Source organism: Macaca thibetana, chromosome 4 (assembly GCF_024542745.1).
Source record: "Macaca thibetana thibetana isolate TM-01 chromosome 4, ASM2454274v1, whole genome shotgun sequence".
Classification (NCBI taxonomy): Eukaryota; Metazoa; Chordata; class Mammalia; order Primates; family Cercopithecidae; genus Macaca; species Macaca thibetana.
Genome location: NC_065581.1, coordinates 68,293,781 through 68,315,025, shown reverse-complemented (window position 1 = coordinate 68,315,025; position 21,245 = coordinate 68,293,781). Strand labels below are relative to the sequence as shown.

Here is a 21,245-nt window from a genome sequence, read left to right as displayed (position 1 = left end):
TATTTCTTAGTTATTCCTAGAGTGGCAAATGTGGAGGGTCGATGACCACTGTGAAACAGCAGCTTATAAAATTCACCCTTTATTATTACCAGACGAAACTTCCTGTTTTGCATAGATGCTCCTGTGCACACCTCTTTTTACACGGAATGTAAAATGTTATGATTGATTTTCCTTTGAGACTGTAATACAGGGAATGTTCCTATTCAACTTTGTAAACCAAGACCTGACACACAGTAGGTATTTTAAAAACTGTTTTTGATGTGACCAAAATTATACAGAAAAAAGAGAAGTACACCAGTATTTTAAAGTTTTTGTTTTGTTTTGTTTTTTACTTTTCACAAAGGATTTGCTGTAAGTCTTCAAGTCATTTTGTCCAATCCAAAAGCTGTATTTAAGCGTCGTGGATCCCAGCCAGGGATGCAAGAATCTGACTTTCTCAAACAGATAACAACAGTCGAAGAACTGGAACCGAAAGCAAATAACTGCACTAAGGTATTCATTTCACTTGTGCTGCCTGACCTCAAGTGTCAGCATGAAGAGTGTGCTACCCAAGCTATTTCCTTCCCCTTTAGGTTCTCGTGTGGCACACTCGGACAGAGAAGGTTAATCTAGCCAACGAGCCAAAGTACCGCCTGGACACAGTGAAAATTGAGGTATAAATTGAAGCAGCAACTGGTGCAGTTTGCCCAGCCAGTGGGTCCATGTGGAAGAGGATGTTTGGAGTTTAGGCTGCAGAGCATTCAGGTATTGTTTGTTTTACTTCAGTACAACAGCCTTTCTTGTCATCTGATGGACATCTGTTTAAATGGAGCTTGTCAGTTAACATAAGCTAATTGGATGGTACAAAATGTATGTTTTGTCTTCATTTGTTCTGCATGTTTTCTCTACAACTAAACTGGAAGATTTTTGTACAGTGCTGATACTGCAAGATACCACTCTGAGTATATATTTTTTCTTTTTCTCCAGTTTGCTCTTATAATTGGCAGACCTGAACAGGTTTTTAAAACAGACAAGTATTCTGTCAGCTAAACATTCCTGATTCCTGACTTTGCAACACTGAGTAATTTTTGGAAGGTTTCTGGCAGTATCCATCATAGGAAATAAAAAACCCACAAATGAAAAGGTCTATGGATTCATCTGTTTAATATAGGGAAATAACATTTTGTCAATACTAGGCACCATAAAATGTAAACACAATTACTGTCATAAACCTGGATATACCTTCAAGGATTGAAAGTGGCTTTGTTTTAGTTACCCTGTTTGCATATAGTGCAGAAAAAGGTCTTCATGTTAGCACTATGTACATTGAGAAGAGATCCAAATTACAAGAGAGGCAGATAAAATTTGAATTATTTAAACATTCATTAACTACGTTTTGGAGTAACATCCAGGTTTATCTTCCTTTCACTAACCACATTCCCTGTTAAGCACATCGTAACAACAGCACAGTGAAGTGAATGATGAAATAAAAGAATTTTGATACACTAGAAAACAGTGCTCAGTGAGACATTTACATTCTATTTATATGATTAAACATTTGATCATACAGTACCTTCCTACAGGATTACTGGCTAATTTTGGGGTGGGGCTTATACTGTTAGAGGTATTACTAACATGATAACTACTTCCCTTATATGCAAACATTAGAGCTATAATTTTATTGAGGAAAACTGATTTTGCAAGTTGAGCAGCTTCTCAAATAATGCAGTATATGAAATCATGGGAAACATGAGCAAAGCTGCCCTTGACATAAAATGGTTTATCAACCTGCTTTTCACCACATCAAATGGAATCAGTACAGACCAACACGGTCAATCAGATCATTCTTAATATGAACAAATGGGTAAAAAGAAAAAAAATATATGTATATGAATAAACAGGGGAACTAGATGCCTTTTAGCAAGGAATGTCAGGTGGTAGTTCTGGATGAAACTTGTATTGCAGTTTTCATTTCCACAGTTGTGTGCTGAGAGTCTGACCCGATGAGCTTCCAGACCATCCTGCTGTTGTGCTGGGGGGCTGGCCAAAACCTGCACTAGGGGTTGCACTACTGATACTCATGCCAGCCATTTGCTGATTCATCTGTGAAACACATAAAAAGGCTTAGTTCAAGAGGCTTTACTTCACCTTTAATTCTTGTTTCTTTAGCCACACAGTTGGTCATTTTTTTCATTAATGTGAAAACTAGTCCAAGCACTGGAATAAAAGCAGAGTACCATACAAATATTTCTTAAAGCAAATAGCTACTTTTTTCCCTTCTTTATTTATCTGCTTTCTAGATTCAGTTTCCCTAAAGATTAACAACTTAAAAAAAAAAAACCAAAGCAATCTTGGGATTTGTATCATGAGTCTGTTACTCTGACTTTCACCTACACTAGGATATTGTGCTTTAACTACTAAGGAGTAAGAAAATTTTAGAAAGTAAAATAGTCTAAAATTATCCTATAAACTTTGTATGATAGCTATTATTCTCTGTTAAAATCTTAAATGGCTCTATATACTTCCTAAAAGTGGTCATAAAGCATTTATTTCTCTTGCTGATCTAACAACATAAACATCTAAAATTTATTTTCATTGTATGCAATAAAGTATAAGATTATGTATACTTTTCTTCAAGACTGGAGTCAAATATATATATAAGAACCTTAACCCTGTGGTTCTCTTATTTCCAAAATTGGTGGTAAGAGAAGGCAAGATTTACCATAAAGTACAGAGCGGGTTTAAAACTTAAACTCAAGTGTTAGACTGTGTTCTTAATTTAATACAGTTGACTTATTTACAGTTTCAAAGACACTAACATAAACTACATCACTAATCATCAGGCATAAGTGTCTGAAGAAGCAGATCACGTCTTCATACCTCCTAAAGGACATTTTAACCACTTTGTCGTTGGCCAGTAGACTGCACTGATGGAGTGCTGGAGAACAGCATCGCCCTTCTGCATTATTTGGAAGTAAGAGCCAGTATTAACTCCTTCCTGGTTCATCTAGCACCTTAACCTGAGCTGGGTGTGCTTCAGCATGTTGACCATGTGACTGACCCTTAGCACATACAATTTTTTAGATTCCCAATGTGTAGAGACCAATGTCTTACCTATATTCTTGGAAATGGTGGTAGCAAAATTAATTGGGATATATAGTGATTGAGCTAATGTTAGAAATCACTCTAGACTATTCCCTGAATGCTCTAAAGGTAAAACAAGTGACCAAACAGAAACCAAGATTGACAAAATGCTGGAGGAACATCAATGGGAAGTGTAAAAGGAAGAAGAGTGGGAGCATGAACCTCTCTAAGAGCCTTTGTCTGTGCAGCTAGAGAGAGAGAAGTCAGAACACAGCACCTGAAATAGAAATGTTCTATCTTAGCTCTAACTTAGGTAGAAACAGGATTTTATAATATGAGGGGATGTCTGGTTCACACCTTATGGGAATTGAATCTTTTTGTACTCTTTTTAAACATAAAAGTCATTATAGGGTACATAAAAAGAAAATACAACTTTACAAAGGTTTTTGAACAAAAAGAATTTTTACAGAGCCATGGGGCAGTAATCATATGACCTGAAAAATAGCCTTAGATCCCTCATAAAATAGTGCTTTGAGAATATGAGGCTAGATTTTTTTTTCTAATAAAAGACCCCAAAATTATTAGTGAAGTTGTCTAAGTGGACTATAAAAACGTCCCACAAGCAAGCTGGTTAAAGCTTAGTGCTAATCTCAGAGGTGGCAGAGAGGGAGTCTCATGATGCCTAAGATAATTTCTGGCCATCAGCAAACAGATTAGTGGTGTTCACCATTACAGTTACGTTACAATTTGAAATGAAAGACGTTTAACCTTTTTTTAACAGAATACTCTAAAACAGGGATAACACATCATTTGTCTGATACAACTTCATAATATTTATAGATACTTTTGACCCTATACATATTATCCCTATTGAATTCTTTCTGCCAGATCACTAGACTTAAAAAAAATTTTTTTAGAAAATAAATCTGGTTTCTTTGATTTGGGAGGAGCTAGAAAGTAAATGACCCCTACCTGTGAGAGGCTCCATGGGGGCTGCTGAGCTTGCGGCAGGCCAAACTTACTCTGGGGTGCACCCATTTGTCCCACCATTCCTCCTTGGGGGCCAACAACGTTTTGAGGAAGTGGCATCACACCAGTTTGTGCATTTCCCATAAACCCATTGGGCATGGGCATGCCCACCATCATGCTTGGACTCTGTCCCATCACATTTCCTATAAGGCCAGGAGCTGCAGGCACAGGCACACCCATCGACGGAAAGCCCTGAAACGCAGCTGGTGCTTGGGAGGTAAATGGTATATTTGTGGGTCCCATAAATACACCTGCACCACAAAAAGAAAAGGAATGAAGACAGCGCTATCACGTGCAGTTGCACTCACCTCTATAATCACAGAAAAACTGCCTTTCTGAACAGCAAATATTTAATTCCAGTTTGGCTGCTCCGACTACTCAGACCAGCCCACACCTAAACCCTGAGAGCTGGTTATTTCTAGAATGCAGACAAATCAGTTATTAACCTGAGTAATTTTAATTAAGAAATGTAAATCATATGCAACAGCCACACAAAATATCTTCCACCATGAGACCAAACTATGTAGCATGAGATCATACACTTTTTTTTGCTGACTTGTACCACTGGTCTCCCAGTACCAAACAGGCAAGTGAGAGCTGACTATATCTCGCTTCAATAGATGTAGTGGGCTGCCAAATAATTTTAGCTCATATGTGAAATGCAGCTCATTATTTAAAGGAAATGGTCTGAAAGATTAAAAGTCTGTAAACAGCCTTATGCTAATATTTTGTTATTACAAAAAAATTCAGTTTTTTTTTAGTCCATGTGGTAACTCAAGACTGTTTACCTGCAGAGAAAATATACTGTATACAAAGTCGTAAACTTCATACATATCAAGTTTCAATAATTCATCAAAGATAATCCGTGTTCTATAAGCTTGTGAAACAATACTTAGTGATCTATGAACAGCTTGTTAATTCCAAATAAAGTTCTGTGAATCCTGTACATGCCTCTTAATTTTTAATTCTAATGCTCGTTCATTTCAGTTTCATAGTTGTATAAACTGCAACAACAAAAGCACTCACTACATGGAACAATAAAGAAAATATATAATTGATCTTATTATAATTACAAAGGATATGCTTCTAGTAATGTCACTGAAAGCAGATATCGAAATTCATTACCAGGAGTACTTTGCTGTTGAATGGTTCCTGTGCCATACAGAGATAAGATGGAGTCTTTGGAAAGCTGTTTCTTTGCCACTTCTTCTGATTTTGTAGTTTGCTCAGTGAATAAATCTAGATCCCCAGATGTTACTGTAGACAGGGTTGCAGCTGCTGGTGCAGAGGATGTCCCCTGAGACAAACACCAAACTAAGCTATCAAATTCTGCACAGTAAAGCACAGCTTATCCATTACTTAAAATCCAAATAAAGTTATAAAATTAGACAGGAATCAAACAATTGTAGAAGGTAAAATGGTGCCATTCAAGAGGATCACTCACAAGCCCATACAAAAACATCTACAGCCATGGCAGTACTTCTTAATTTGAATGTTAATGTAGGTAGACTGAAGCCTTTTCACAGTAAGTTGCATTTACTACCTAAGGTGATGCCAAGCTTTTGCTCATCAAATCCTGAACACAATGGGCTCAACAGTGGTTACAGAGGAGGCAGCTGTCTGAGGAACACCACTCCACAGCAACTACTGCTCCAAGAAACTGGTATCCTTTGGAATAAACATTTCTACAACAGACCATAAGAGGATTTGCAATGGCTGCTTAAAAGGTTTTATCTTTTCAAAACCTGCATAATAAGATTTTTATACATCTAATCAGTTTTAACTACAACATTAGGCTACTTCTAATCTATCCAGAAATGAAGGTACAGCAAAACTTTGACCATCTACAGTCTCAACATATCCTGCACTTCCCTTTTGGACAAGGTGGCAAATAAACACAAATACAAATAAACATGTAGATATTTAATATAAAACAAACATTTTCACTTAATCTCATATCTTGCGAACAGTATTATGCAATCACAACAGCAAACCTTAATCATCTCTGTAGTCATTAAATATTAAATCACATTCACATTTGTTATATGGACTTGTTTTGAATATGAAGAGTTTCAAAGAATTCTATGAAGACTAGTAAAAACTGGCTGATTCTTCTCAAACTAGAGAATAAGGTGAGTAGCAAGTGGAAAATAAATTCAAACATTTAATGTCCTCCTAGAACACCATGCGATGAGGTACCATCCAAACACTATACTTGTAAACTACACAGAACAGTATTTTGAATCTTATGACTAAGCAAGAATTTTAAGTGACAAAAAGCCACTTAATTTTCCAAAAATTCAAATATGTAAGAAATTAGATATCATAGAATACTAAATATCACAATACCCTTGAATAAAATATATCTAAGCTACCAATGAAGCAGCAGCAGCAGATCATAGAGCTACGAGCATGGGCTGGAGCCTGTCTGCCAGGACTAGAGCCTGCCCCCCACGACTTTCTATGGTACACTCAGACATGTCACTTAACTTCTTTCAATCTCTCTCCTGTAAACTGGGGATAAGCTTGATGATCACAAGAAGTGTTTTGCACAATGGTTGGATTAAGTACTTGGTGTTTATTGTTAATATTTTTTATAAAACAAAGCAACTACATCACTAAGTGATCTTTTTATCACACTATCTGTTGAACCAAAAAAATCTGCTCAAAACGCTGGGGTCTATTCCCTGTGGAAGAGAGAGAACTGTAAGAAAACCCAAAATGTTGGGAAGCTATGATTCTACTCTCATAGTAGAGCAGCCTAATATTCACATACTGTAAACATCATAATATGAAACATCTACCTCCAAAAGGACACAGTCTAAAAACAGCCAAACTGATCGGCAGGACTAGTAAGCCCTCAAATGTCCACTTACTTTTTGGTGCTCCATTCGCCAGCACTACAACCCCAAGATAAAAGGAGAACAACTTCTGCCTCTCATTTTACACTTCAGGAAGTACAGAGCATCTAACCAAAGGCTCTCTGGCCTTCTGGGACCCAAGGGCTTAATCAAGAAAAAATAAGACTCGGCCCTTGTGTATGTATAGGTACTGTTGGTGTATGTACATGTATATGAAATATCAGGAAAGGGGTTTCTCCATGTCAACACTGAAGACTGGAACTGTTCCCCTCCAGCCCCCAAAACACATGTACGCTCCTGTCAACTAAGTATTTCTAACCCCCTTTAAGAAAGACTAGACCCCAGACAGGTAAGGCAGATGGTAAAATCAATCTACTTCATATTCATAAGTTAGAAAATCTTTTACTAGAATTTGTATATACTCAGAAAATAACACAAAGAGTGAAAGAACACAGGGTTCAGAAGAATTCAAAATCTTGGTGTCCAAAACTAGTTTGAGCTCAATTTCACATACTAAAAACCCACCAAAACGAGTAAATTACATAGTAGCAATATATGCATAAAATCTGTAGTTTCAGCACCATCCCCCATTTTCAAAGGCATTATTTTGAAAATATGTTTGGATTTTTTTTTTCCCCCCAGATGAAGTCTCGCTCTTGTCCCCGAGGCTGGAGTGCAATGGCGCAATCTTGGCTCACTGAAACCTCTGCCTCCCAGGTTCAAGCAACTCTCCTGCCTCAGCCTCCTGAGTAGCTGGGATTACAGGCATCTGCCACCACGCCCGGCTAATTTTTGTATTTTAAGTAGAGACGGGGTTTCATCATGTTGGCCAGGCTGGTCTCCAACTCCTGACCTCGGGTGATTCGCCCGCCTCAGCCTCCCAAAGCGCTGGCATTACAGGCGTGAACCAGCGTGCCCAGCCAAATATGTCTGAATTTTAATCTCTACATGAAGTTTAGATGAAAGATACTACTGTTCACCAAATATTTTACAGGGCTCAACATAACAATGTTCCAAAAGAAGTATTAGATATAATTTTAAAAATTAACCTTATGTCCTACCAGGTACTGCTCAGAATGCCCAAAGTCTGAAGGCCAGCCGCCACCCCTCCTAAAGCCAGAGGCTACACTCCTTGTCATGGCACTGCTTGTGCTTAAGAATTAAATGAAGTCTGCATTGTTCTGCTTGCTGCTTTAATACAGAACAGAACACGTGAAGTACGCTGAAACCTCAGAGGTGGAGTCTAACTCTCTAAGCAGTTGCACAGCAACTGTCAGACCCCAGTGACAGTGCTAAATAAGTCTAGCAGGTGTAACAGCCGTACTACAATGCTAGACTAAAAATAAATTACTTTTCACATTCTGACTGTCAAATATCCTAAATACTTCTTTCCAAAGACACAATATTAGACAATTCTGTCACATGTACACCTATGTCTGTACAAATTGGTAAGGTAATTAATGTTAATTGAAACAACAGTAACAATACTGTCTCTCTTTCTTATGTGTGTTATAGGAGGTGAAGAAGGGGCAAAGCCATAAAATAAGCTATTTTGCTAAAAATAAACACTACTGCTGCAGACAATTTTGATAAAGATCCATTTAAATTAATTATTCCTAAGAAATCTACTTGTTCCATTCTAATGGTAACTATATAATGACTATCACAATAACAATATGTGCAACAGAAATATGTTACTAGTCTTCTTATAAGATGTTGACTTTTTCTTATTAAAACTGTCTACCGGAACAATTCAGATTTGACTTAGTTTTTCTATGGAAGGAATATTTTATCTCAAAAATTATGCTGCACAAACTGGTTATTTGTAAAGTATAAACTTAAAATAGAATCTTAATGTTGTAAGCTTAAGAGTAATTTGTTTCCTGAAATTTCATATAGTTCACGTTACAGAAATTCCATGTACTGTTAAGAAGGCAATTCAGCCGGGCGCGGTGGCGCAAGCCTGTAATCCCAGCACTTTGGGAGGCCGAGACGGGCGGATCACGAGGTCAGGAGATCGAGACCATCCTGGCTGACATGGTGAAACCCCGTCTCTACTTTAAAAATACAAAAAACTAGCCGGGCGAGGTGGCGGCGCCTGTAGTCCCAGCTACTCGGGAGGCTGAGGCAGGAGAATGGCGTGAACCCGGGAGGCGGAGCTTGCAGTGAGCTGAGATCCGGCCACTGCACTCCAGCCTGGGCGGCAGAGCGAGACTCCGTCTCAAAAAAAAAAAAAAAAGAAAAAAAAAAGAAGGCAATTCAAAATTTCTTCACCATTAACATTTTAAAAATTTCCCAATCATTATTATTACTGTTCTAGATTTTTTAAAAATCACTTAAAAAAAAAAAAAGCAAGGTAGATTTTAAGGCTAAGTTAAAACATAATTTGCCTTCATTTTAAAAAGACAATGAGTACTGAATTTGCTAGAACTTCTGCAGTTAATATTTACAAACACCCACAGTTTTAAAAGCTCTGAAGTAAGTGACCTTGTTGATCTCAGGGAAGTCGATGTAGTCAGGGTTTTTCTACTTGTTCATTCTAAATACTGTTGTTTCCCTAAAGCTAGGGTTAGAACTTTAAAGATAGTCAATATTTTAGGTTTTGTGGGTTATACAGTCTCTGTTGTTAATATTTAACTCGGCTTTTGTAGCAGGAAACCAGCCACACATAGTATGTAAACCAGTGGGAGCGGCTGTGTGCTAATAAAACTTTATTTGCAAAAAGAAGCTGCTGGCTTAGTTTGCAAACCCCTGGCCTAAAGAACAGGGGACTTTTAAATCAGTTACTGCTCAGAAACAATTCTTCCAAAATTGAAATTTTGAAACTTTTCAAAAAGGAAATAAGCAGCGACCATATAAAACCATATTCTTATCACATACCTGAGCTGGAGGCATGCCAGTTGCAGGTAAGGGATTAGAAATCATTGGTCCGAAGATGTCCAGATCGTCATTCAGGGGTGGCACCGTTGTGTTCCCATTGGTCACTGGTGCCACAGCAGGGCCATCTGAAAAGAATAGAGATTCTTGTCTTAAAGTAGAATATCTTAAATTACTTGAAACATGGCATTATTTTAAAAATTGAAATATGGTTTAAAAAAAAAAAAAAAGTCCAAAAGTTGGTAAAACATTTGTTCTCCTTCTACCCACCCCAGTATCCCCTTTCCCAAAGAAACCATTTCCAGTTTTGTTGATTCCCCCAGAAATATTCTTTATCCATTGGTTTCTAGGTATATATCCAAACCTCCTTTTTAACCAATGGTATCATACTATTCACATTATTTTGCACCCTAATTTTTTAAATAAGATCATAGGTTTTTATGGTGTTTCCTATATGCCAGGCACTGTTCTGGGTACTTTACATGTATCAACTCATTTAATCTTCATACACTTATGAGGTAAAAACTACTTTTGAGATAAGGGGCTAAGGTGGAATTTGATACCACACTCTTATAAATAATCCCTCTCCATAAATGTATGTGTGAGGGTGTGTGTGTCTGGAGATAATTTAATTTTTACCTACCATGGAAATAAGTTTTGATGATTTATACCATGGAAATAAGTTTTTTACCTACCATGGAAATAACATTGATGAAATGTTACGTTTTGAAGTCACAACATGGAAGAAAACTAGATAGAAAAAAGGAAACATACATACAATATTTAAACTGATTCTACAGGAAGTATCCATAGAACTCCAAAATAAATCCTTTCTTTATCCCAGCACAGCCACTTTTAGTGATGGCTGTACCAAGCCACTGCACTGTACAGGCAAAGGGACTCTGACAGAGCTTCCTACTTTAAAATTCAAATTAAAAAAGTTTTTAAAACTGTAATTTCAAAAATTCAAAACTGGCTTATTTTATATCCCCTTTTTATGTTGGTGAACATTTATAAGGGCTGGGGGCAGGAGCTGAAGTGGAGTGCTGTGGGTCGAGTTTGCATGCACAGCACTCCGGGACTGGAACATCTCACAGAGTTCAGTTTTCTGTAACCACAACCAAGTAACAGTTCAGAGCATCACAACTCCAGCCTCGTGAGAGTTATAGCCTAATAAATCTTCTAGCTTAACAATTTACAGTCTCATTTGATCTCTCTTTGATAGACCATACTCTCTCATCAAAGGGAAATCCATCATCTTTAAAAACCTTTTCAACAATGAATGGGATATCTTGCACAAAGCAGATACTCAAATATTAACAAATTCAGTGAAGGATCTACCATCTCATTCATATTTCCACCACAATCTACAGAAACTTAGAGAGTTCTTGTCTTTTTCCAAGTATAACTACAGAAATTAGTATCTTTTATTTCTCTGTTTAAGCTTCAGTGAATTACAAAGAATTATTAATACATAATCAAAATAAAATATTTTTTACTATTTATTTTATAAAAGAGTGTGTAAAGTCCAAATTAGGTTAATTTGGAAGTTATTCAACTGCAAATTTTTCAAGTCATTTTCAGTGATATCACATTATCACAACCATTAAAAGAAATGTATTGATATGTATTATACATGTTATATCTATATCAAGTACTATGGACAATTAAAAGGTGAAGCAATAAAACAATGTATGTAGATTACTATAATTTGTAATATATAGAATTTTAAACTGAGACAACTATCAAAGAATTAAGACTCATACATGAAAATAATTTTTTTCATTTCTAACCCTTTCAAATGGCAATATTCATTTTAAAGTTAGACCTCCTTAAAGAGATAATTTGTTTTCTAGTTCATTCCATACCCCATTTACATGATGTATAGTACATTATATAAATATCAGCTAGAAATAAAGTGATATTTTAAAGGGACAAGGCATTCTAGGTTTAAAAACACAACTAAGGAATACCTTTTTTGTTTGTATCTACACTTCAGTAAAGAAAGTCCACTAATAATGACATATAAGCCAGTGGTGCTTTAACTTGTGAGCTACAGAGTTGGAGATGGGCAAACATCATCATCAACTAGACATGTTTCATTCTATCACATGAATTGAGGAAGCACTTTATTAGCTGCAAATATAACTATTATATATAAAATGTACATATATTTATATATGTAAAAATTTTATATGTTTATAAAATTTAAACTCAAATAGAAGCATGTGTCCTGTGAAACAATGTAAACCACAACCAAAATAAAAAGGAAAAAAAATGGTGACAAGCTGAATATAAGCAACTATTTCCAGTTTTTCCGTTACACTTTTTTTTACTTTATTAAGTAGTAGTAAACAAAATCAGACAAATTTATGGCAAAAAAAATTTAACACGAGAAAATCCCATTGATTTTTTGGCAAACTAAGAAAATACTATCAATTGCCTTTTACCACAGCACATGTTCACAGAACACCAGTGTGCCCAGGATGCACTTGGTGAGAATCACAAAGTTCATCCACTACAAGCCAATGCTATGTCTTATTACTTTTATAAACTGTACAGCTTTCAGAAATTTTAAGTCTGTTCTACTTAGTACCTTAGACTCTACTCAGAATATTTACTTACACTTTCAAATCTAAACAACATTTGATATCTAGCAATATATTTTCTAACCCGCAAAACACCACACAGCACATTATTTGGTTTCTGAAGTCTTATTTTACCTTTCACCCCCTTTAGTATCACATATGTGACTAATAACTTGTCCAGCATCACAGAGCAGGAGCAAAGTCTTAGACTGTAATCTTATTCAATGTTTACTGTAAAAGCAACACATTCTTGTAAAAGATTCAAACCATGCAAAAATGAAGAAACTAAAAGTACCCACCATAGATGGTGGTGACAGTTGTGCAATGTGAATGTACTTAATGCCACTGATTATATATTGTAAAATATTTAAAACGGTAAATTTTATGTGTTGTGTTACCACAATTTTAAAAACAATGTACATAGGATCATACAAAAATAGTCTTCTTTATATAAATTATGTATGTGTAGGTAGGGGGTTTGCATTCTGTGATACTGCATGTGCCTATTAATTATTTATTTATTCAATGTGTGACTCAAGAGAATTTAGGTAGTTTCCAGATTTTCACCATTAAAAACAGAATGGTGGACATCCACATTCCTCTATATAAAGTCTACACAGCTCATGTCCCTTCACTGCAATGTAACTTGAATTCTGTTTTTACCACTGCACTATGAACAAATCCATATTCTCTTTCCATGTGTTTTATTATTGTTATTACTATATTAAAACTAGCCTCTTGAAATTTCTGGCATTTCATACAAACAACGAAGTTGTGATCTCTCTGTAACCAGTCACCATGGTTATTAGAGCTGTCATGAAGTCAATTCACAAGGTCAGTCTGAGGGACGTGGAATCCTTTTTAGAATGAGATAGAGGAAGCACCTGCTTAGGGACAGCAATCTTTGTGGCAAGGCTGACACTGTTTTCAACTGGTTAAGGAAGACTTTCTCAAAACCCCCAAAAACCTGAGGTAAGGAACTTTCTGCCAGGCCTCACCAAGATTTTTCTCTACATAGCATCCTCGTGATGAGCATAGGTGATTGCTCTCTGCTCTCACCATCTGCAACATACCTGCCCCTCTTTTGTCTCTACTCCATCTTCTCCCCATGTGATGGGTTATCCATCTTAATGGTGGGTTCTGGATTTCACAGCCATCAATTTTTCTAGTTACTATCAAAGTTATGCGTTCACAGAATTGTTGAAAAACAAATTCTTAACCAAAACGAAAACTTCTCAGCCTTGCAAAACTGGTAAATACAAGTTCCCAATGAGTTTTCAATGGTTGCCAATTTTACTTACAACATTTGGCTTGCTTAACACATTATTTAAAAGGGATTGCTTCAATTCATTTAGAAGGTCATTGCGTTTTAAATTTTCAGTGTTCAAAAAGGACAATTAAAGACTCATTATCATTACCATCATTATAAATATCACATTCATCCTGGATGTTTTTAAAGAATGTTTACATGTTATCATTTTTGTCCCCATACAAGATGAGAAGGGCCTCTCCTTCCATTATCTCCGGTTATACCAACTAGGACACAGAGCAATGAAAAGACTTCCTCAATGTCATTCACCTTTTTAAGCAGCAAAATTTGTACTAGAACAGAGTCTTCTCACACCTAGGCTAGTGCTCTTTTCTTTAAACCACATTTCATCAAAAGCCATGTAATTTCAACTTCACCTAATTATAAACAAATCACTTTAAAGTTCTGAAAAATTTTTAAAAACTTTAAAGTAGTTTATAATTATTTGTACTAAGTTTGAGAAGCAATTAAACAGTCCAAAAATCATTCAGTGCCACACTCAACATTTGCCTCATCCTGTCCTCACTCCACTGTCCTGTACTGACACCAGTATCTTTTCAATTTATAGGGAGGGATTCAGGTGGTTATGGTCTTCAGTGAGCAAACTGGGCTCCCGGAAGCAACTGTGGGATATAATCAGGCCTTTGTCAACTAAGAGTATTCACAAATTATTGGGAGTTAAATGCATCCTTTTGATCATGGGCCCACTAATAACATGATCTTTACTGATTAATAAAAGCTCAGAGGCCACAACATCAAGAAAATACCAAGATGTTGACAACAGTTTTTCAGATAATTAACTGTAACATTTAGAGAGTATAAGGCTTATTCAAATTAAATAGTGTAAATCACCATAATGTAAGAAAAACATTTAAATCAGCATGGGTTATACCTTGTTGGTGCATGCACACAAATATACATCACACACACACACACACACACACACACACACACACACACACACACGGAAACTTCCTCTTTCAGGGGAGAGAGAACATCAGACCATGCAATGCCTTCTATGAGATGAGGGGATGTCTGTGAAAACTAATCAGAATTCACCGTAGACATGCACCTTGCTCAGCTACAGAATGATGGTGGGAGCAGCAGGAGGCAGCAGTCCCCCTTTAATTAGTATGCAGAAACAGTAGCTGGTGGACAATAAAAATAATGGGAGATCCAGAGTACAAGAAAAGCCTAGGGCAAATGGAGGAAATTCAGCTGGGAACAACATCATAAAGAACGATAATGAAGCACAAAGGACCCCTTGAAAAGGCAATGAGCAAACAGAAGAAATTAGGACAATGCAGTAAAATGAAGATAGGATTTCAATCTTAAAGGCAAGACATCAAACCTACAGTTAAGTAGCTTGTAGGTAAGTATTTTCTTTCTTCATTACCTTAAGATGTTAGGCTAGTGTCTTATTTGGGAACTGAACTGGTAGATGAATGTTTTCAACTGCCCACATATGAGAAACTGACAGGAAAAGGTTAAAATGTTTTCAGCTGCAGAAAAAAATTGTTAAAATCAGTGCTACAACTTCCAAGAACAGAAGGCATGCCCAGCATGCATTCACTGGCCCACTTCACATCATGACACTGAGAGATGTTAGAAAGAGGTAACATTTCAAATATGACAAAGTCATGAAGGCCAGTCTCTTGTCACCTAAAAATCCTCAATATGGTAAGTGAGCCAGCTGATTCTATTAATTGTAACTATACTAGAATTCATCTGACACCAATAATCCAAATGAGGATAAGGTAAATAAAGTATTTTTAACAACAGTGTCTTCCCCTTGGCACATTCCAAGTGCCTTTAAATGACAATTTATAAACTAAAAGGAAATAAGAATACAACACTTCATATTTTAATACATGTTTAAACACTAATATTTATTTAAGTACTATGTGCCAGATACTCTGATCAATAAAGTATCTCAGTTTAATCCTTACCTCACCTGGAGGGAATCTGCACAGTAAGCCTAGGACTTCAACATGGGTCTCGATGGCGCACCCAGAAAACTCAACTCTCTAATCAGTTTGAGAAATGTTTCCCGGTATTCTCAGGCAGAAAGAGGTGCCCATTCCCTACCCAGAGTTACAAATTGACCTACCTCCCTAAAATAGTGCCCTGAGGGCAGGGGCTAGATTCACCACCCAGCCCAGGCACAGTACTTGGCACAAGCTCCTTTCTGAGGCACAGGATGGCTCCTGAGTCCACAACACCCACACCACCTCAACTGCAGGCCATACCACCCACAGCCGGTCAGTCAGGCCTACCAACTTTGCCTCCAAATGTTCCGCTAATCCAGGGGCTGCAAAGTAGAAGCCTTCCCAAGCATCTTATCCTTTTCATTTTTAGTTTTTATGGCATCTGAATGTTCTTAGGCTGAACAGGCATGCCCCAGTACTCCAGAAGCCTCTTTACTCCCCACTGGCACCACTTTCATAGCCCAGAGCCCATGAACAGTCCCACCTGCTTCGTCACCAGGAAGAGTGAAGCTGCCTCCTTAATTTAATACCTAGCGCAAAGCAAATAATAAATGATTAATTGAAATGCTTTCCAAACACAGGTTATGGGAGGATTTCTTGGTGACAGCAGAGCCATGGTGGAAAACAATTAGTAGTTCAGGTGATCCTACTTTTGTGGGAGAAAAGTGAAATAATGACACTATTTTTGAAAATTACCAGCAATTTCCTGGCTACAAATCCTTTTCAGTCCTCATCCTACTTACCACCAGCACATTTAGCCCCAGCTGATCCTTCCTCCTGGAAAATCGCCTCTTAAAGAGTTTAGAGCCACATTCTCCTTGAAGACTCCCCAGCCATTGCTACCAATATCCTGGACTGGCTCCTCTTCCTCTGTTTTCATAGACACAGCTTCCATGCAACTATCTGCCTATGAGATTACAACTGCTTGTTAACTAGAATCCCTACACCAGGGCTTCCCTTTTCCAGGTTAACAAGTACAATGAGGCTGGAATTCTTTCTCTCAATCATAAATGTGTCTCCAACGCCTCTATGTCCAAAGCTCAGTGCATCACTGTTGTCACAGCACCTCACAGGACTACTCTACCTGCTACCTCACCGGTGGGAGCCATATCTTACCCTCCTACTAATCTGTTCCAACTGTCCTAACATAGCACTTGTGTGCCCTATGATAGGATACAGATGGGTTTTAAATCATAAGATCCTCTACAAAGGTACGGCTCTAAAAGCTGCATTTATCTGGGTATCTGCTCATCTTTTCCAACTGTTATTCACTCTAAAGGTGACCTCCATAAAACATTAGATTATACTTGAAATAAGTTTGCATAGCACAAAATAAACTTATTTTCTTCTCCTCTAGCAGCAGCAAGAAAAATCAACCTCTGAATTAAGGAAAATATAATTTAAATTGGAATTTTAGCATTAATCCAGATTTCAAACTGAATTCTCATAACCTGTTCTCTTAGATAATCCCATCTTTTCCCTCAATGATAATTCTGTCTTCCAGTTTCTGGATGGCAACCCCATCCCCTTCTGGCACTACTATAAACACACAGAGCTGCATCTTCTGGTGTTTACCAGTGTTCCATGAACTCTGCTGGTGCTCAATAATTAATTGAATTCATTCTTTACTTGAATGTCAGAGGCATTAGCTGGTCATAATCTATTTGCACAAATAAGAAAAAATGTCAAAAAGCAACATGAGATTTTATGTATTATTAATCTAGTTTAAGGCAGATAAGAATGTGATAAGTAAATGGCTGTTTTCCATTACCATTTTTGACTGAGCATGAACCTTATACCTTTAGTACACCCTTGCTACAATGAAAACTCCCAAATTTAATTCTTCTTCCATAACTAGTCAGGCGTCACCATAAGCAGTGATGAATTTAAAGTGGAAACAGCACTGTTTAAAGAAGGCTGCTTCCATGATATTCAGTGATTCTCTCTTTAATGGCAAAACTCCTTAAAGCTTTCTAAATTTTCACGCTGATGAAAGAACCCTTTTTATTTTCTACTCAAGAAACCATCTAAAGTTTTATCCTTAATTTTTATTATTACTTGGAATTCCTTTATATTAAAACACAGGACTTGATTTGTGAAATCAACTCATGTCTGTCTTATTTTAGTAAATTCAAGTCATAAATGTCCATTTGAAGCATATTAAAATTTTTAAGCTTTATGTTGTTTTCAATTTTTTTAAGTGTGCCTGAGAGCTAAGTGGAGCTATTTATTTTTATTTTTCAGTTAATTTTTCATACAGTTAAATAGTTAGTATTTAGGCTAATTTGCTAAAATGACTAACATGGTCTTAAAAGAGAATCCTAATCCTCTTGCTGTATTTGGCCCTACCTTTTCAAGCCACTACCAAACTGCCAGTCTACTGTACCAGCAGGGAAATCTACTACACATTTCTACAAACCAGCCAACTTTTGAGCAGGGAATTCCCTTATGCACAGGCACTATGATGCTGTGTAAGGGGAAGAGCCCCATGGTGCTACTGTCTTTCAGAAGACACCACACACACATGCACATATGTGCGCACACACACGCATACTGATTTAGAGCTATCTGAAATAGCTGAGAAGTGGTATAAGGAGGAAGCTTTGTAGAACTGATTGCTTAAAAAATAAATATATATCAAATCACTGCACCATTTTATGGCCTCAAAAAACAAGAAATATATAAATATGAAACCAAATTGTATACACCAAATTTCTTTCTAAATGTTTAAAATAGTGATAAACTAGATTCCTGAGGCCACCCAATTTCCTCAGTTCTTTTAGTCAGCTGCAAATCCATCAGAGGCCACAGACCATGCTTTGCAATCACTGTTTCCCTCTGTCTCCCTCTTTCTCTCTAATGGTAGTGGCTATTCAAGGAATAACCCAGCAGGAGTCCTACTCCGTGTTACTCAGCATAATTTTTGAGTCCCTTCTCCACACATTCCTTCAAAGGCCTGTACTACCTCTTGGTGATCCCCCATGACCTGGTGTTCAGGTTATAGTCTCAGTACAGGACTGTGTGCAAGTTACTGTGCTACGTGCTTCACATAAAGCACACCATTTATTCTGGCCCTCAGCTACAGAAGAGTTCCTATTTCCATTTCCCAGACGAAGCTGCTAGAGGGCAGACAAAACACAGGTACTACCTCTAAACCAAGGATCACGCCCCCATGACTTAATACTGCCATCTATTGATTTGATGAATGGGTCCAATGTCTATTTTGTGTAGCATAATCTCACCTGTTAGAGTTTTATTTTCTATCACAGCTTAACACAGTGTTAAGAATATGAGCCCTGAAGTCAGACTACTCAGTCTAAATCCCAGTTCTGTAATCTACCATCGGTGTGACCTTGTGCAAATCACTTAACCTCTCTGTGCCTCAGTTTTCTCATCTATAACAGGGAAATAATAATAGTTCACCAATCTCAGAGCTGTTGCAAAAATTCAATAAATAAATATCTGTCAGCACTCAAAACAGCCCCTGGCATATAGTTAGCAGTATCTGATTATTAACATAATAAGATAATTTAATACTTGGGTTAGATGCCTTGCTTTGGTTCATCTTAAGAGCTGAAATTAGACTTTGGCATTAAACAGATCTAGGTTTGAGTCCTAATTCTATTGTATAGCAGCAATGCCTTGGAAATTAATTTTTGTTAGCTTATTAGTTGTTAGTTTTATTATTATTAGTTTAATTAAAAAAAAAAAAAAGGAAAAAGTGTGTGTGGGTGTGTATCCTAAAGAGCTGCTGTCAGGATGAAATGCAAGTGTGCCAGATACCACAGACTACCAAAGCCCCATCTGGGCGCTTCTTGCTGGCAAAGCCTACTCCACTCTACAGGATGAATACTATTTTCCTAGCCTCTCTTGCAACTAGAGTGAGGTAATACAATCCAATTCTGACCAAGCGTACCCTGGGAATCCTGCTGGGGAATTTTCTGGCAAGTTTTTCCTCCTGAGAAAAGAAACTGGTGAGAAAAAGCCATCCTTTAGGCGTGGTCCTATAAGGATAGGATGCTGCACCATCCATGTGTTGGCCATAAGGGGACGAGCCTCCAGAGTAAAGCCAGTACTATGATGAGGGTGGCAGAATGAGGAGAAGCAAAGAGGAACCTGGCTCCCTGCACTCACTGTTCCACCGCTGCACAGCCCCAAACCACCCTGTCTCCAGATTTCTCTTTGAATGAGATAATTAGATGTCCTTATGTTCAAGCCATTTTCAGGCTTCCTGTTACTTGTTGTTTAAGTTGCCTCATTCAGAGTTGAATTTTACCCCTCTTTGTCCTATCCCCCAGCACATTCTCTGGAGGTTCTGTGCTGTTTCCAAGACGCCGTCCCTTCTTGCTCTCTTCTAAAGTCTGTGATATCATCAACTCCCCCAACGGCACCTCTTTCTGGTGCCAGTTCACTGACTGCCCTGGTACTGACTCAGGACCACTTGCAAGTATCTGCCCACTGCTAGTTACCTTACACCAATATATTTATGTAAATGCATTTTCTTTCCTATGCAGGTGTGATTACATAAGAATAAACCAATCCCTAAGACCTCCTTTTTGAAAGGATAATAATAGTTCATAACAATAGTTCACTGAGCATACTTTTCTGAGCAGAGGCAATACAAGTTGTTATCAGGTTTTAAACTATATCTGAAAAACATAAGAGACTATAAAATTTTCTTGGGCACTTCTGCTATAGTCCTCCCCACCTTCAATCCTCCTCCAAGAAAAGGGGCATGCGCACACAATTACACAAACGTCCTCTGGATCTGGTCAAATAGGTAGCTGTAGGACACCAGCAGCTTTCCAGGTCCACTGGGAACTGTGGATCACCAGGACCACTGCTGCTAAATCTGGCATTCTTTTACTCAGTTCATTCCCAAATTTGCTTTATAGCACATGGGCGGCTTTGAGAAATGGCTAGAATTTTTTTCTGTAGGAATTTTCTGCCTGAAAGGTAAGTAGAGTACTTTCTGTATTCATCTCTCTCATATAAAACTGGGTATGTGTTGCTAATAATAAAATGGGTTATATACTGATGGTTTAGTTTCACTAGCATTGTCTTGACCACTGTCATATGTTAAAGCTTTTATTTCCTGAACACAAGCATGAATGGAGAAACTAAAATTTGCAAACTTTTCTCATCAACTTCCCCAAAACAGAAACACAAGTGTACACCCCTGAGCTAGATTTTCATCACCAAGATCATGACTCAATTCTTTGTGAGATGCTTTCTGGGGCACTGACAGGATGAGGTCACCCCAGACATCCTTGGCAGTGCACCCCTGACACACACAATTCTGTTCCTGGTAGGGCTGTGGATAACGCCTCCTGACAAGGAACCAGGCTGCTCTGCAGTGTGCATGTGGTACACAGATGGCCACAAAACAGAGCCCCTGCAGGAACCGTTAACGGGAGGTTGAAATGAAACCTCTAGGGTCACATCCAAGGCCAGTTATAAGTAATTCTTCTCAAGCCTTATGCCCAAAGCATGCGCTCGCCCTTGAAGACTTTATTCTCAGAGGCGGTCT

The 21,245-nt window shown here is 37.6% G+C and overlaps 2 protein-coding genes across 8 annotated transcripts in view; one reads left to right on the top strand and one right to left on the bottom strand.

Moving 5' to 3' along the window:
• Positions 1 to 5,038, top strand: part of B3GAT2 (beta-1,3-glucuronyltransferase 2) — a 73,385-nt gene extending 68,347 nt beyond the window's left edge. The window contains exons 3-4 of one of the 2 annotated variants that reach the window (XM_050789726.1): positions 344 to 492; positions 573 to 5,038. In XM_050789726.1, coding sequence (XP_050645683.1) covers positions 344 to 492; positions 573 to 659 — 236 coding nt within the window. In that variant the 3' untranslated portion in view covers positions 660 to 5,038. Of the gene's footprint in view, positions 1 to 343 lie in introns of both variants that reach the window. The other variant, XM_050789725.1, reaches the window with a different exon arrangement.
• The window catches only part of SMAP1 (small ArfGAP 1), a 428,466-nt gene continuing 408,345 nt past the window's right edge, over positions 1,125 to 21,245 (bottom strand). For 5 of the 6 annotated variants that reach the window (XM_050789718.1, XM_050789720.1, XM_050789722.1 and 2 more), the window contains 4 exons: positions 9,834 to 9,958; positions 5,218 to 5,389; positions 4,036 to 4,343; positions 1,125 to 2,082 (listed from right to left, as the gene is read on the bottom strand). In XM_050789718.1, the coding sequence (XP_050645675.1) occupies positions 1,948 to 2,082; positions 4,036 to 4,343; positions 5,218 to 5,389; positions 9,834 to 9,958 (740 nt within the window). In that variant the 3' untranslated portion in view covers positions 1,125 to 1,947. Of the gene's footprint in view, positions 2,083 to 2,845; positions 2,952 to 4,035; positions 4,344 to 5,217; positions 5,390 to 9,833; positions 9,959 to 21,245 lie in introns of those variants that run through there. The other variant, XM_050789724.1, reaches the window with a different exon arrangement.